This window comes from Danio aesculapii, chromosome 21 (assembly GCF_903798145.1).
Source record: "Danio aesculapii chromosome 21, fDanAes4.1, whole genome shotgun sequence".
Taxonomy (NCBI): Eukaryota; Metazoa; Chordata; class Actinopteri; order Cypriniformes; family Danionidae; genus Danio; species Danio aesculapii.
This window is the reverse complement of record NC_079455.1, coordinates 7,855,974-7,871,519: the sequence shown is the minus strand read 5'-3', so window position 1 is coordinate 7,871,519 and position 15,546 is coordinate 7,855,974. Positions and strand designations below refer to the sequence as shown.

Genomic DNA, 15,546 nt, shown 5'->3' with positions numbered 1-15,546 from the left:
TTACCCTCATGTAGGACTTTCACCATGTATAATTTTTGCCACATTTTGTGACAGGATAGTCTCCACCAGGATAGTACACGTCGGTTTGACACTATTCTCTGCACCTACAGAATCTCTGAATCCACAGTTTTTTTTTTTGTTTGTTTCTCCAATTCAGCATACGATATCAAATTCCATTAAAACAAGCAGTTCATACTCGCATTCAATATCTTTTTTGTTACGGGTGGCATGCATGAAATATTCCTTAATGAAAGTGAAAGTGCCAAACTGCACTTAAAGTAAACAAATTAAAAACTAAACACCCAAAATATTATGAAACTGTGGAGTAAATGTGGATAGCGTGGTGACGCAATGACGTTAATCAAACTATGTGCTATAACAGGTAAAACGGGATCATGAAAAGAACATTCAAAAAGCAACTCATGTGAACACCTTAATTATATTATTGTCTTATTCAGATTAAGGCACATAATTTGATTACTGATGTCTATGTAAACGTAGACACTGTCAATCTCTCATGCATCTGTATTTGTGTTGCCTCTGTAAAAATCAGCGTGTGCACGTAATGAAACTCCACTTTTCATGCAAACCCTTCTCTCTTTTGCTACTCGTCACTCCCACCTAAACAAAGCTGAACTCGTGAAAAGTTATTAAAATTTAAGGGGAAAACCTTTTGGCTACATTTTGGCTACTGTGTAAACGCAGGCTGTGATTCTAAATGTTGACTGTGAGAACAGAGCCTTTGATGCCTATCTACATGCTAATGCTAATGTGTCTTCTCAATCAAAAAGCAGACCTGCAAATTTCAGCAGCATGCCTCAAAGAGTTTGTGGCAGTTTTGCCTAGAAGCCGGACAAAATAAGACTCACGTCGCATATTTGCTCAAGTCAATGGCAGTTGTGCAAAGAAAATGGGCAACAGACCAAAGGAGGGTACAATTGTGACTGGCACTCTGTTCCTTTGATGTGAATGTTATTAAATATGGTGATAAGAGCATGTGAGGGATGGAAGTGGCAAAAGTTTCCTCACCAAAGGCTTCAGACTTCAAAGCACACAGTGCATGTTTACCGTAAGGGTAATATTAAAACAGCAAGCTGAGCCATTGGGACTCTGTATCAAAACATATTTGCATACATTTAATGATTAGCGGAATGTGGAAAGGGCCGTGTGCGTGTGGAACCATTTGGAGTTGATGAGTGGCTTTGATAATAATTTCCCTAAATGTATTCTAAGTTGGGATGCTGACACTAAAGGCTGGTTCATACTTCTGAGTCGAGTGATCACTGTGACCCACAGCGCATGTTGTGCATTTATACTTCTACATACTGTTTATGTTGTTCTGCAATAACACTTTAGAAACGCTAGCTGGCAGTAGGTTTTTATGTTCCATTGTGTCAAGTTGCTTTGCGGGTGTTTTATTTTTTCTGAATGTTTCCTTAATGTACAAGTAGCTAAAACTCAGTGGACGTGCAACACCTTTAATCATAAGGTAAACACAAAACAAAATTTTCCATCTGAAGCTCTTTTACAGGACTTGTAAACACTCGCTCCATCTGGCTCACGGCTCTCAGCACTGAGCACACTCGTGAGCAAGCTACCAAGCTGACCAGTCACAGAGCCTGTGCTATGCATTGGTGCGACATGTAGTTGCGTACATTATGCAACCATGCGAAGGCTGTGCCAGACCATATGTGTGCGATTGACTCAGAAGTATGAATCAGCCTTAAGGGAAGGGGCTACACGAAAGTTGGTCACATTGCAATTTTTTTTAGCAACATAGTGGGACATTTTCTATTGTTTGTGTTACCACCCAGCAGGCACACAATGTCATAAGACGTTAAAATTAGGTTAAATTTAGATAGTGATGTCAGGTGACCAAAATTCAAAGACTAAGACAAAGTTATCAGAATCAAGAATCAATGTCAAGCAAACATCTTAAACTAGCATCATATTGATGTCAAATACTGACATTCATCGTCAGGTAGGACAACCAATATCCAATGTCTGATAGAAGTCATAGCAGTAACGTCCACACAATGTCAAGCTGTAACATCATTAGATGTTAGATGTAGAGTTTAGTTTGGATGTTGGAAATTGACGTCGGCCTGACGTTGGGTTCTGTCGTTAACTCAATTTTCATTTCCAAATAAAGTGCAACAGCTTAGCAACGTTTGGGTACGACGTCAATCTGACGTCCTGTTGACGTTGACGTCCTTTCAGGACTGTGCAGAGACCTTTCGAAGGGCAGTGGTGGACGATATTGCAAACTGAAGAGAGCGGGGGGAGGGGTGGTGGTTGGACTAACACTAACTGAAGAGGGGGTGGGAGTAAGGGTGTGTGTGCAGTTGGAACTGAAGACCGGGGGGCGGGGTTGGACAATCGCAAACTGAAAAGCCAGGGGGGTGTGGGGGCAATGTGTTGGGTGAGTTGAAGGGTCGATAATCGCGAACTGAAGGCCGGGAGGGGGGTTGGGTTGGGTGTGGGTGGACGATTGCGTACTGAAGAGCGGGGTGCACTTTCATTCGTTTTTGAGGGTTTTTTTTATTGGGTTGAGCCCTACCTGTGCACGTGCCTGCGTCCTGTGCCTGTGCACCCCTCACTGGCATTTTAAAGAAAGAAAGAAAGAAAGAAAGAAAGAAAGAAAGAAAGAAAGAAAGAAAGAAAGAAAGAAAGAAAGAAAGAAAATGGTTACTATGTTTAGTTTGCTGGCGGCATGGTGGCTGAGTGGTTAGAACTGTCACATCACAGCTAGAAGGTCACTGGTTCGAGCACCTGTTGGACCAGTTGGCATTTCTGTGTGGAGTTTACATGTTCTCTCTGTGTTGGCATGGGTTTCCTCCGGGTATTCCTGTTTCCCCCACAGTCCAAAGACATGCACTATAAGTGAATTAGATTAACTAAATTTGCTGTAGTGTATGAGCCTGTGAGTGAATGCGAGAGTGTATGGGTGTTTCTCTGTACTGGGTTGTGCTGGAAGGGCATCCGGTGCGTAAAATATATGCTGGTATATTTGGTGGTTCTTTCCGCTGTGGCAACCGCTGAAAAATAAGGGACTAAGTTGAAGGAAAATGAATGAAATTTGCTTATGCTTTATTTATTTATTTATTTATTATTCTGATATGCTTACTCAAGAACACATATACTTTAAAGACTATCAAAAGGCCATATATTAACTCTATTCTTAGTTACATCCAGTATTTCGTTCTTCGTGAAGTTTATAAACTAATTTCAAGAGGATCACATGCTTGTGATTGCTTGCAGCCGGTCCCGCATTATACAATTTATGATTCACCAATCAGATGATTCCTAAGCCACTATAAATCCCCTAAGTTCCATATAACAGCCATCTTCGTTTTGAAGAATACCCCTTTACACCCCTACTTTTCCTCCTTTCCTAGATGAGTGGCACAGCGGACCAGTGGTTAGCACTGTTGCCTCACAGCAAAAATGTCACTGTTTCTAGTCCATTTCTGTCCGGAGTTTACACCATGTTTCTCCCGGGTTCCCCGGTTTTCTCCCACCTTCCAAAAACTAGCAACTTAAGTTAATTGACTTATCCAAATCAGCACCATTGACATGCACCTAGTAAGCAGTTATCTCTTAAGAGCAAGCACTATCTGTTCATTAGCTACTACAGCAGGGGAGTTCTCGAGATCTACCTGAGCTCAAACTCCCCTCTCGCCTTGCAAACGGGAGGGAGCCCTGGGCTCGAGGATCTTATGAGCTCAGTGCTCTCTCCCAGGACAGCATGCCAAACAAGCTTTATAATCAATAATCAGCTAAGTGTGAACTCTTGAAAGTTCCATCACAGGAAAAAAAAAAAAAAACACATAACACATTTGATTTTTTTTATTGTTGATATTAAACTGTTAAATTTCTCTCTCCCTCTCTTTCTTTTGCCCTTTTTCTACTCTCCTTTTTCTGCAGGATGGCATGGGTCACCTGCGCATCACAGAAAGAGGCCTGAAACTTGAGGGCGATTCGGAATTCCTTCAGCCGCTGTATGCCAAAGAAATCCAGTCCAGACCAGTAAGTGCACGTCAGCGCAGTGTTGAGGCGATAGCAGGGTGGACATACATTCTCGCCCTCTCACAATGTCCAGGCGTAATAATATCAGTGAGCCTGCAGTGGATGGATGGCTTGATAATGTGGAGGGTGCTGGCGTTATCTCATCTGTCTAGCACGAGTCAGAGCAGAGAGAGTGGAAGACGGAGTGATAGAGAAAAACAGACAGAGGGGATGAGGTGAATAGTAATGGTCTGATGGGACTGCTGATGAGAGGAAGCTCCCGTCCACTGCAGTGTCAATGAAAGACCTGCTACAAGAATAAGTCGATCAACACATGCTAAGATGGTAACCCCAGATGATACATCAGGGGCATTTGAATTTTAGGGTGGGGGTATATACATATGATAATACATATTAAAGTCCAGTTTTGATAGCCCTCCTGAATTATTAGCCCCTCTGTATATTTCCCCTCCCCTTTTTTTTTGCTTAAAGGAAAGATTTTTTTTTTCAACACATTTCTAAACATAATAGTTTTAATAATTCATTTCTAATAACTGATTTTTTTTTTATCTTGATCATGATGACAATGAATAATACAACCCCAAGTCAGAAAAAAAATTGGGACAGTATGAAAAACGCAAACAAAAAAGAAGGTAGTGTTTTTACATGTATTTCATTGTAGACAATACAACAAACATTATTTAATATGTTCCTCGTGATTTTTATTTCTCAAAATAAACATGTATTCCAAATTTGTTTCTTGCAACACATTTCAAAAAATTTGGAAAGCATTTACTATGTAATGTTGCCATTCCTTTTCCAAGACACTAAGTGATGAAGTGTTTCAGGTGTAATTTTGTCCTATTCTTGCAAATAAGTCTTAATGTGGGCAACAGTACAGGGTCTTCGTTATCGCATTTTGTGCTTCAAAATGTGCCACACATTCTCTATTGGAGACAGGTCGGTACTACAGGCTGGCCAGACAATTACCTGTATCCTCTTCCTCCACAGCCAGGGCTTTGAAATGTGTGCAGAATGTGGTTTTGTATTGTCTTGTTTAAATATACAAGGGTGTTCCTGGAAAATAAGTACTTTTCAACATAAATGGTGCCATCACAGAAGTGCAAGTTACCTTTGCCAAGGGCATGGACAAGGGATACAGTTGTGGTCTAAAATTGCATTTATATTAGTAAAAACAATACAATTCCTATACAACAATAAATACTGTTTTTATCATTACTGTGAGGGATAGGTTTAGGGTTGAGGTGGGGTGGGGTTTGGGTAGAGGTCATTAAAATACAATTAATGGGGAATACATTTTACTGACATGTTTCTAAAAACAGTTCGCGGAGAGACAATAGAAAGAATGCCTACACTGTTTATTATCTTTTTTAAATATTTCCCAAATTATGTTTAACAGATCAAGGGAATTTCCACAGTATGTCTGATAATATTTTTTCTTCTGGAGAAAGTGTCACTTGTTTTATTTTGGCTTGAATAAAAGCAGTTTTTAATTTTTTAAAAGCCGTATTAAGGTAAAAATTATTAGCATTTTTTTTTTCATTCGATTGTCTACAGAAAAAAACATTGTTATACAATAACCTGCCTAATTACCCTAACCTGCCTAGTTAACCTAATTAACCTAGTTAAGCCATTAAATGCCACTTTAAGCTGTATAGAAGTGTCTTGAAAAATATCTAGTCAAATATTATTTACTGTCATCATGGCAAAGATAAAATAAATAATTCAATATAAATGACTTATTAAAACTATTATGTTGAGAAATGTGTTGAAAAAAAAACTTCTCTCTGTTAAACAGAAAATGGTGGGAAAAAATAAACAGGGGGCTAATAATTCAAGGGGGCTACAACTGTACGCTGTCTTTGACCCCTGAGGGTTAATAAATACTCTAAATAACTCTTGTTAACATTTGGCAGTTATATCCCTTCTAGTAACAACCCGGGAGATCGATTACTTGACTGACTGATTGATTGATTGATTGATTCATTCATTCATAAAGTAATGTAAAAGAAAAATTATTTGCCACAATTAAATGATTCCTTCAAGTAAGCCTCCTTAGCTTTGTCATTTTATGTTCTCTGTCATTTTTTTTTTCCAAACGCCACCACCCTTTTTCCCCAAAAACATTTTAGGTGTATGTTTTATTCAGTAGGTCACAGAATTATGAATAATTGAACACCTGTTGCATTTCTGATGTTTCCCAGTGTAAACAGTGCTCCTCGCAAAATCAGCATGTGATGAATCTGCTTCACTTTTACTATTACACCGAGGCTTTAAAGTCAAAATAAAATCAGAACTGACCTTGTTTACTTTGTCAATATGCATTTTTCAGCATTGACAAGAAGATATGTCTACTGTAATGTCTTGTTCAGCCATTGTACTTGTCGGCTGATCGATCCATCCATACAGGAATTCATACAAATGAACCATTTTCTGACATTACATAAAAAAATAGTTACATTCCTCATAACATGAGATTGTATGTCTAGTCTGTCAGGTTTAAGTAAAGATAAAGTAAATAAATAACTGATTAAAAGTGACAATTTAAACCTAAACTAAAACGTGTCGAGAGTTGTGAAAATATACACTACCTGACAAAAGTCTTGTCAACTATCCAAGTATCAGGAACAACAAATAATAACTTGACTTTTAGTTAATCATTTTGTATCTGGAGTGGCTTATATGAAAGGCAAAGGTCTCTGGATTACATTTATTTTGCCAAAATAAAATATGATTATGCCTTGATTTTTAATTATTTAATTTGGACTTTGCTGACACAAAAGTCTTGTCACTTAATAGAAATAGTGTACAGTATAGAATATAAAGTCTGTGGAAAAATAATTAATATCGTGTATGGCTCCCATGAGCTTGGAGGACTGCATCCATACATCTATGCAATGACTCAAATAACTTATTAATAAGTCATCTGGAATGGCAAAGAAAGCATTCTTGCAGGACTCCCAGAGTTCATCAAGATTCTCTGAATTCATCTTCAATGTCTCTTCCTTCAACGTACCCCAGACATGCTCAATAATGTTCATGTCTTGTGACTGGGCTGGCCAATCCTGGAGCACCTTGACCTTCTTTGCTTTCAGGAACTTTGATGTGTAGGCTGAAGAATGAGAAGGAGCGCTATCCTGCTGAAGAATTTACCCACTCCTGTGGTTTGTAATGTAATGGGCAGCACAAATGTCTTGATACTTTAGGCTGTTGATGTTGCCATCCACTCTACAGATCTCCCGCACGCCCCCATACTGAATGTATGTAAAACCCCAAACCATGATTTTTCCTTCACCATACTTGACTGATTTCTATGAGAATCTTCCATGTGCATTCCAATAGGTCTTCTGCAGTATTTGTGATGATTGAGATGCAGTTCAACAGATGATTCATTGAAAAAATCTACCTTTTGCAACTTTCCCAAATGATAAACTAGGTATCAAGTTATTATTTGTTTCGATTATCGACATGATTGACATAAAGAAATATGTCAAAATAATGTTGCATTTCATACTGATTGACTTTTACTCACATTAAAAATAAAGTGCTATAGTTTAAATATAACAGCTAACTCTTACAAAAAAAACTCATGTCATATACATAACTCAGAATTAATAACCCTTCTGAATTATTGAATTATTAGCCCCCCTGTTTATTTTTTCCCCAATTTCTGTTTAATATAGAGAAGATTTTTTCAACACATTTCTAAACATAATAGTTTTAACAACTCATTTCTAATAACTGATTTATTTTATCTCTGTCATGATGACAGTACATAATATTTGACTAGATATTTTTCAAGACATTTCTATATAGTTTAAAGTGACATTTAAAGGCTTAACTAGGTTAATTAGGGTAACTAGGCTAGGCATAGGATAATTAGGCAAGTTATTGTATAACATTGGTTTGTACTGTATACTATTGAAATAAAATATAGCTTAAAGGGGCTAATAATTTTGTCCTTAAAATGGTATTCACAAAATTAAAAGACTTTTTATTCTAGCCGAAATAAAATAAATAAGACTTTCTCCAGAAGAAAAAAATATTATCAGACATACTGTGAAAATTTCCTTGCTCTGTTAAACATCATTTGGGAAATATTTAAAAAAGAAAAAATCTTCAAATAATTCTGATTTCAACTGTATATATTTGTTTATTCAAGATTTGCATTTCCTCACTGACAAAGAGTATAATGAAAGATAAGTGCATGTCATGAAAAACACAGCTTCTGTCAAGTAAAAGTTTGTGTTCCTCGTAATAAGCCTCTCACTAAGTAGACATGTTTTATATATATATATTTCTGACCTACTTTTTTCAGAAAACCAGATGTTCTCACTGTAATCAAGAGCATCTACAAAGCATGCATTTCACACTTGAGTGAAAACAGAGCAGCAAAAAGTACAATGCATAATTTACATGATAAACCTATCTCCAGCTTTTATTATGGCACACAATAGTATCTTTAATTAAAAAGTCAACTGGAGCATGAAATATTGTTCTAAAGATTATGACAGATATCTGTATCCATGGCTTGCATAACAGGTCATTACTACCGAATACATTTATGCAGTATTATTGTGTTTGAAGAGTATTTTCAGTTGTATGAATGCCATTAATGTTGCTGTTTTGTGCATTCTTGGAGGAGACCATCTGCTTAACACTTAAATCAACCCAGACATGCATGTGATGTTCATTTATAATCAGTTCACAAGCACAGAGAGAAATCTTCACACCAAATTCTGCATGAGGGGAGATTTCACAAATGATAACTTATTTTATTGCACATTTTTCATTTGAGCTCATTTTTATGTAAGTTAAAGGGTTAGTTCACCCCAAAAATGAAAATCCTGTCATCATTTACTTACCCTTCACTTGTCACAAACGTGTTTGAGTTTCTTTTTTTTCCTTTTGAACACAAACTATGTTGGAAACCTGTAACCATTGATCTCCATAGTATTTATTTTTCCTACTAAGGAAGTCAATGTTCACACGTTTCACGTTTTTTTCCTAAATTTCTATTTAAGTGTTCAAAAGGGAAAAAAGGAAACTCATAAAGGTCTAGAGCCACTTGAGAGTAAGTAAGTAGTGAGCAAATTATCTTTTTTGGGGTGAACAATCCCCTAAATGTGTGATTATAGCACTCAAAATCATTTCTAGCAAGTGTCTCCATCTCGCTTTTCAGTTTAAACATCTAAATAGCCGTAAAACAAGATGGATTTGCCTTATAAGCAAGAGTGCATGCAATATTAAGGCCTATTTTCAAGACACAAAGAATGTGTTTTGGTTGTTTGTATTTTGTCTTGTGTCCTGTGGCACTGACAGATTTGTTTCATTAGTCTTAAGTGGAAAAATCATCAATAAGACTAAATGCACTTAATCCTTGGATGTATTTTTACCCACACATCCTCTGTTCTATGTTGTTTTGTGGGGACTTTATATTTAAATATAGAATAATGTGTGTGTGTGTGTGTGTGTGTGTGTGTGTGTGTGTGTGTGTGTGTGTGTGTGTTCTTAAAAAAACTGTGCTGTACACTACTTCTGAATATATCACATAAATCTACTCACATTTAATTGTATTTTAAACAATTAAACATGCCTGACAGATGCTTGAAACTGGGTCATAAAATATTTAAAATTGTATCTAATTAGTTTGTTGTCAGTTTTTTTCTGGTTATAAACAGATTTGTATTCACTGAATTGGACAGTTCTATATAGTGGTGTGGAAATGTTTTTGCCCCTTACTGATTTCTTGCCCCTTACAAGGTCCAAAATAAAAAATAAATAAATAAAAAAATCCAAAACTACAGAACCCTGTGAGAAAAACATAACTCTGGTTTATTACACCTGAGTTCAATATTTTTAGCCAGACCTGTTCACAATCAAGAAACCACTTAAGATAGGACCAGCCTGACAAAGTGAAGTAAAAAAAAAGATCCTCAAAATCTATACAACATGCCGAGATATAAAGAAATTCAAAAACAAATGAGAAAGAAAATAATTGAGATCTACCACTCTGAAAAAAGTTGTAAAGCCATTTCTAAAGCTTAGGGACTACAGCAAACCTTCACAGGAGTGGCTGGCTGACCACTATTACCTCAAGAGCACAGAGACAACTCATCCAAGAGGTCACAAAAATCCCACAACAACATTCAAAGTTCTGCAGGTCACACCTGCCTTAGTTAGGATGAGTGTTCATGACTCCACCATAAGGGAGAGAGTGGGCAAAAATGTTTTGCATGGCAGAGTTCGAAAATATCCTGAAGGAGAAAGTTTGGCTATCTGTTAGTGACTTCATGCTGAAACGAACCTGGGTTCTGTAGCCGGACAATGAGCCAAAGCACACCAGCAAGTGTACTTCTGAATGGCTAAAAAAAAAAAATGAAGACTTTGGAGTGGCCTAGTCTAAGTCCTGATCTGAATCCGATTGAGATGCTGGGGTGTCACCTTAAAAATGGGGTTCATACTTGAAAACCCTCCAATGTGGCTGAATTACAACAATTCTGCAAAGATGAGTGGGCCAAAATTTATCCACAGCAGACTCATTGCAAGTTATCTAAAACTTTTGATTGGATTTGCTTCTGCTGAGGGTGGCCCAACCATTTAATATTTGTTTTATGTGTTGTTTTCCCCTAATAATGAAACACCAGCAGAATGTGTCTACTGTTGACTAATATTTACATTTGTTGACAAACATGCAATGTTTACATAATTTTTTTGACAACAAAATACAATTATTTGATCTCCAGAAGAGTTAGGAATTCAATATTTCAAAAGAATAACACTCATTTTCAATAACTGTAATGACAAAATTATGATTTTTGGAAGAAAGGTTATCAGACCTTTTATAGAATATCAGTGTAGTTAACTCAAAATTTACTGAAAGTTAATTCTACTCATTTGAAAAGAGTTTTAAACTCAGTGTTGAAGGTAATGAGTTAACTAAATACCTTCTTCTTTAGATTATTTTTTTTTAACGCAAATGGTTTGTAGCAATCGGTTTCCTCAAATGGTTTGAGTTGCCTTAACTTATTGGGTTTTACAGTACTCAGTTGGTTTGAGTTCTCTTCATTTATTGAGTTTTACTGTGCTCATATTGCTTTGTTTACTCAAATGGATTAAGTTCACAGTACTCATTAGGGTTAGTTTTTGAACTTAAATGGTTTGTTTCAAGTCACCTTAACTTTTTGGGTTTTACAGTGTATATACATATACAGTTGAAGTCAGAGTTTTTAGCCCCCCTTCGATTTTTTTTTCTATTTTGAATATTTTCCAAATTATGTCAATAGAGCAAGGACATTTTCACAGTATGTCTGATAATATTTTTTTTCTTCTGGAAAAAGTCTTATTTGTTTTGTTTCGACAATTTTTTAAAAATTTTATTTTATTATTATTATTTTTTTTGAGTCTACAGAACAAACCATCGTTATACAATAACTTGCCTAATTACCCTAAACTGGCTGGTTAACCTTTAAGCCTTTAAATGTCACTTTAAGCTGTAAAGAAATGTCTTAAAAAACATCTAGTCAAATATTATGTACTGTCATCTTGGCAAAGATAGAATAAATCAGTTATTTGAAATGAGTTATTAAAACTATTATGTGTGCCAGACCCACTCTGCCCGGGGATCCTCACCCTGCTGAAAAAAATCTTCTCTCCGTTAAACAGAAATTGGGGAAAAAATAAACAGGGGGGCTAATAATTCAGGAGGGCTAATAATTATGACATTAACTGTATATATATAATGAAAAACTCCTACCTAATAAATCCAGAAATTACACCTATAATTTACATGATATTCAGATTATTTATTTAATATTTCTAAACTCTTTTTTTTTCTCCTCTCTTTTTTCATGTCAGGGAAGCCCATTGTTCCTGCAGTCATCTAAGAACGTGTCTGTCAACATCCTCAATGAGAAGAAGCAATTAGTATCTCAGCTTGTTGCAGGTAAGCACAAACACACTTAAGGCCAACAGACATCCCAAAAAACCCTCATGCAGCTTCTTTATGATAATTACAATGGTCTTGCTCCCCAAGATTTCGCAGACTATAAATTGGAATGAAGGTTTCTCGCTCCATCTGTGGGCGTTTATATTAGAGTAGAAAGCATGAAATGAAATATTCACTGAACTCAAGAGGCGACTCTGAAGGAAAATGAATCCAGGCAGCTAATGTTAGACTTTATGGGACAGATGGTTAAATGACTATTTTGAAAGAGTTAAAGTGTTCTTTCATAGCCAGGTTGTTACTCTCATGATGTAGTCTTTATAACTGTGACTAGAGACTTCATTACTGGGCGGTAATTGCATGTGCATGGATGCATGTACTATTAAGTCCTGGTTAATAGCGTAATAGCGAGGCCGTATTTTAATGAAAGTAATTTTGCCTTAAATGGACTAGTTAAGTGACTTTCACTTGAGTTACGGCGCTAGAACAACTGTATACAAAGCTAAATTAAAAAGGAAGCGAAAGAGCAAGTATGTGTTTCATTTATTTAAATCTAAAGTGCTTTTGTGCTTTAGCTGGTAAACGAAAAAAGTCATTAAGTTAATTACAATATTGAACGTTGCAAATTAGAACAAGTTTAAACTTTAAATCAATGACTTGCTATTTGTTTGTACTGCACTTTGCCTGATTAAATGAACGAATAAATGAATGAATGAATGAATGAATGAATGAATAAATGAATGAATGAAAGAACATAGATGGATAATAGGTGGAAAACATGTCACAAAACCCTAATATGAATGCCTTGTGCTTAGGGTGTGCTTTACACATACTAATAAAATATATATTGCATCTTGAATCAGGATTGCCAGGTCCAAGACATTTTTTTTATTCAGCCCAATTACTCAAAACTTGCCCAAACAGAATGAAATGTAGCCTATTTTTGTCTTGTCCAATTGCTGGATTCCCACAAAGGGAAATCTTTACCATACATTATGTTCTTTAATATTTTGTCAACACGTAGATATAGTATATATGTTAAAGAGCTGACTGATTTTTTCACACAACAAATAACACTTATAAATATGTTCTTATATGTGGGAGTAACAGACATTCCGCCCATATGAAGGTGCTGTATGTAAGTTTTTGACTTTTGTAAAGCATTAAAATACCATAATAGGTTTTGGAAATATGATAAGTTATCTTGTTTATCTGAAAAAAAAACAACAACAACAACACTTCAATTAGTTATTTACATTTGATATTTTCCAGAATGTTTGTTTTTATATTAGTATGTATGAAGTGCCCACTTATTTAATTTCAGTCATGAAGGTTGCCTTTATCTATGCAGACGTGGCCAAAAATGGACAGTCACCATTTCCAGTAGTCTCTGAAATGAGAGCCCGATATAGAGTTATAAACGCTAAATTTGCATTTAAAACATTGAAAAACATTCTTGTAGTTGACCATTTTGCAGGGTAATCCTCAGGCATGCTCACTCCTGTTGGTGTCATCAATCTGGCAACCTGTGTGTGCATCAAGTCGTTGTCAGAGCCCTATCTAATATTTTGAATTTGGATGGCCATACTCAACCACCAGGTGTCAATATTACATACTGCACCATTACTATGTGATCTGCGATCATATGGTTTTACTCAATCATTTGCAGCTCTCTTTGGGTTGCCAGGTATGTATCAATGTTAAATAAGAAATAATTCAGTTTTCATTATGTGAAAAATAAGATTTCTGTTGCACGGAATAAAACTGCTGCAACTAAACAAAGTTATGCCACTTGTGCGCTAGTTTAAAGTTCCGAGTTTATAAACCAAGACTAAAACACACATCACGTCATCACGTGTGCAAATTCGTAATTTCCAATGTAAGAATATATGCCAGTAGGCATGCGCAAGCCAGTAGAAGCCAGTCTTACGTCGTAGCAGTGAGAGTTGTGCGTGGCTATCAGTGCAATGTAAACAAAAGATATGTTAGACGAATTATTACAAATTATTAAAATGTATTTGTGAACGGAGATGATAACAACTACCTAATTAAAAGCTTAAATCTACATTAGAAGTGATAACCATGAAACCATAACTATTCTTCAGACTATATGATCGTACAACCAAAATCTGTAATTGTTGCATCCATAATTGTTATGCGGTTCAAAACAACATATGAATGTGTCTGAATGTAGAAGAGGCCTACTTAAGCAATACACTGCTTTTGTTGTGCTTTAAAATGCAACAATTGAATATGTTTGTAAAAAAAACAAAAAACTGTTGACTATTAATTAAACTATTGTACAATGCACTGATATTATGTAGTTTCAAAGTACAAAATATTAACATTTTAATGTAGAAATATGCAACATGGGTGTCTTGAGTAGCAAAAATACATCATATGGGCTCTTACTGTATATGCTGTTGTGTCATCACTTATATTGCTAGTCATATCTCTCCGCCCCCTCATTTGCGATGCATTTTATGAACTGGCCCCCATGACAAATTAATTGAATAGGCCTGGACTAGATAATGCATGGATCCTGAAACCCAATTCTAAACATTTCAATTTGCAGGCCCCTATAAAACCTTTGACATCTTAATGACTGAAAAAAAGTTGAATACAATTTTTTCTATTTACAGTTGAAAATGATGAATGTCTACTCAACTGAATTAAAAAAATGTATTACTTGTGTTATCTTTGACTAATATTTAAATTTGTTTGATGATCTGAAACATTAAAATGTGACTAACATTAAAAAAAAAAAGAAAAAAAAAAGATATCAGTAGGGGGCAAAGACTTTTATACACCACTATATAGAACAGTCCAATTCAGTGAAAATAAATCAGTTTATAACCAGCAAAAACTGACAACAAACTAATTAGATACAATTTTAAATCAGTTTTTTACTTATTTGAAATAGATTTTGAAAGCACATGGATGGAGAAAGTTCTCTCTATAAACTATAAGATACTGAAGTATAATGTAAGTTATATTATATAATTAATTCCATTGATATATTTCTGCCAGGTTCTCATGGAGTTCATGCACGGGGCAAAATGTTGGAGGTAAAATCAAGTTCAGGAAAGCTGCTCTTCTCTGCTGACGACCATGAGGTGGTGGTTGGTGCAGAGAGATTACGAGTTATGGGTGAGTGAATAATTAAAATACAACACATTTGAGGGCATTCGACTTTTTTTCAATTTTTTTTTTTCAAGCCTTAGCCGTTAGCCGTGCAGAGTTTTTGGTGCAGTCTACAAAGAGAAAGTGGAATTGAGCCTGTAACCTCGTGTATTTCTTTGAAAGTGCTTATAAGCCCCACAGGACTGCTTTAAGGCGCACACTGACTTGAAACAGTGTGACACTTGTACAAATTGTGTTAACACAATTTTGATGCAGTGGTATAATTAACGAGTTCTAGCAAAGTCCTGTTTACACGTTAAAATCAATGACAAAGCATTTACAACAGTAATGAAACATATTGAATAATAATAATAATAATAATAATAATAATAATAATAATTATTATTATTATTATTATTATTATTATTATTATTATTATTATTATTATT

General features: G+C 35.6%; 1 protein-coding gene across 3 annotated transcripts in view; it reads left to right on the top strand.

The window, feature by feature from the left end:
* The window catches only part of sgcd (sarcoglycan, delta (dystrophin-associated glycoprotein)), a 374,313-nt gene that overhangs the window by 289,464 nt on the left and 69,303 nt on the right, over window positions 1-15,546 (top strand). For all 3 annotated transcript variants that reach the window (XM_056446101.1, XM_056446099.1, XM_056446100.1), the window contains exons 3-5: window positions 3,928-4,029; window positions 11,887-11,974; window positions 15,005-15,124. In XM_056446101.1, the coding sequence (XP_056302076.1) occupies window positions 3,928-4,029; window positions 11,887-11,974; window positions 15,005-15,124 (310 nt within the window). The remainder of the gene's footprint in view (window positions 1-3,927; window positions 4,030-11,886; window positions 11,975-15,004; window positions 15,125-15,546) is intronic.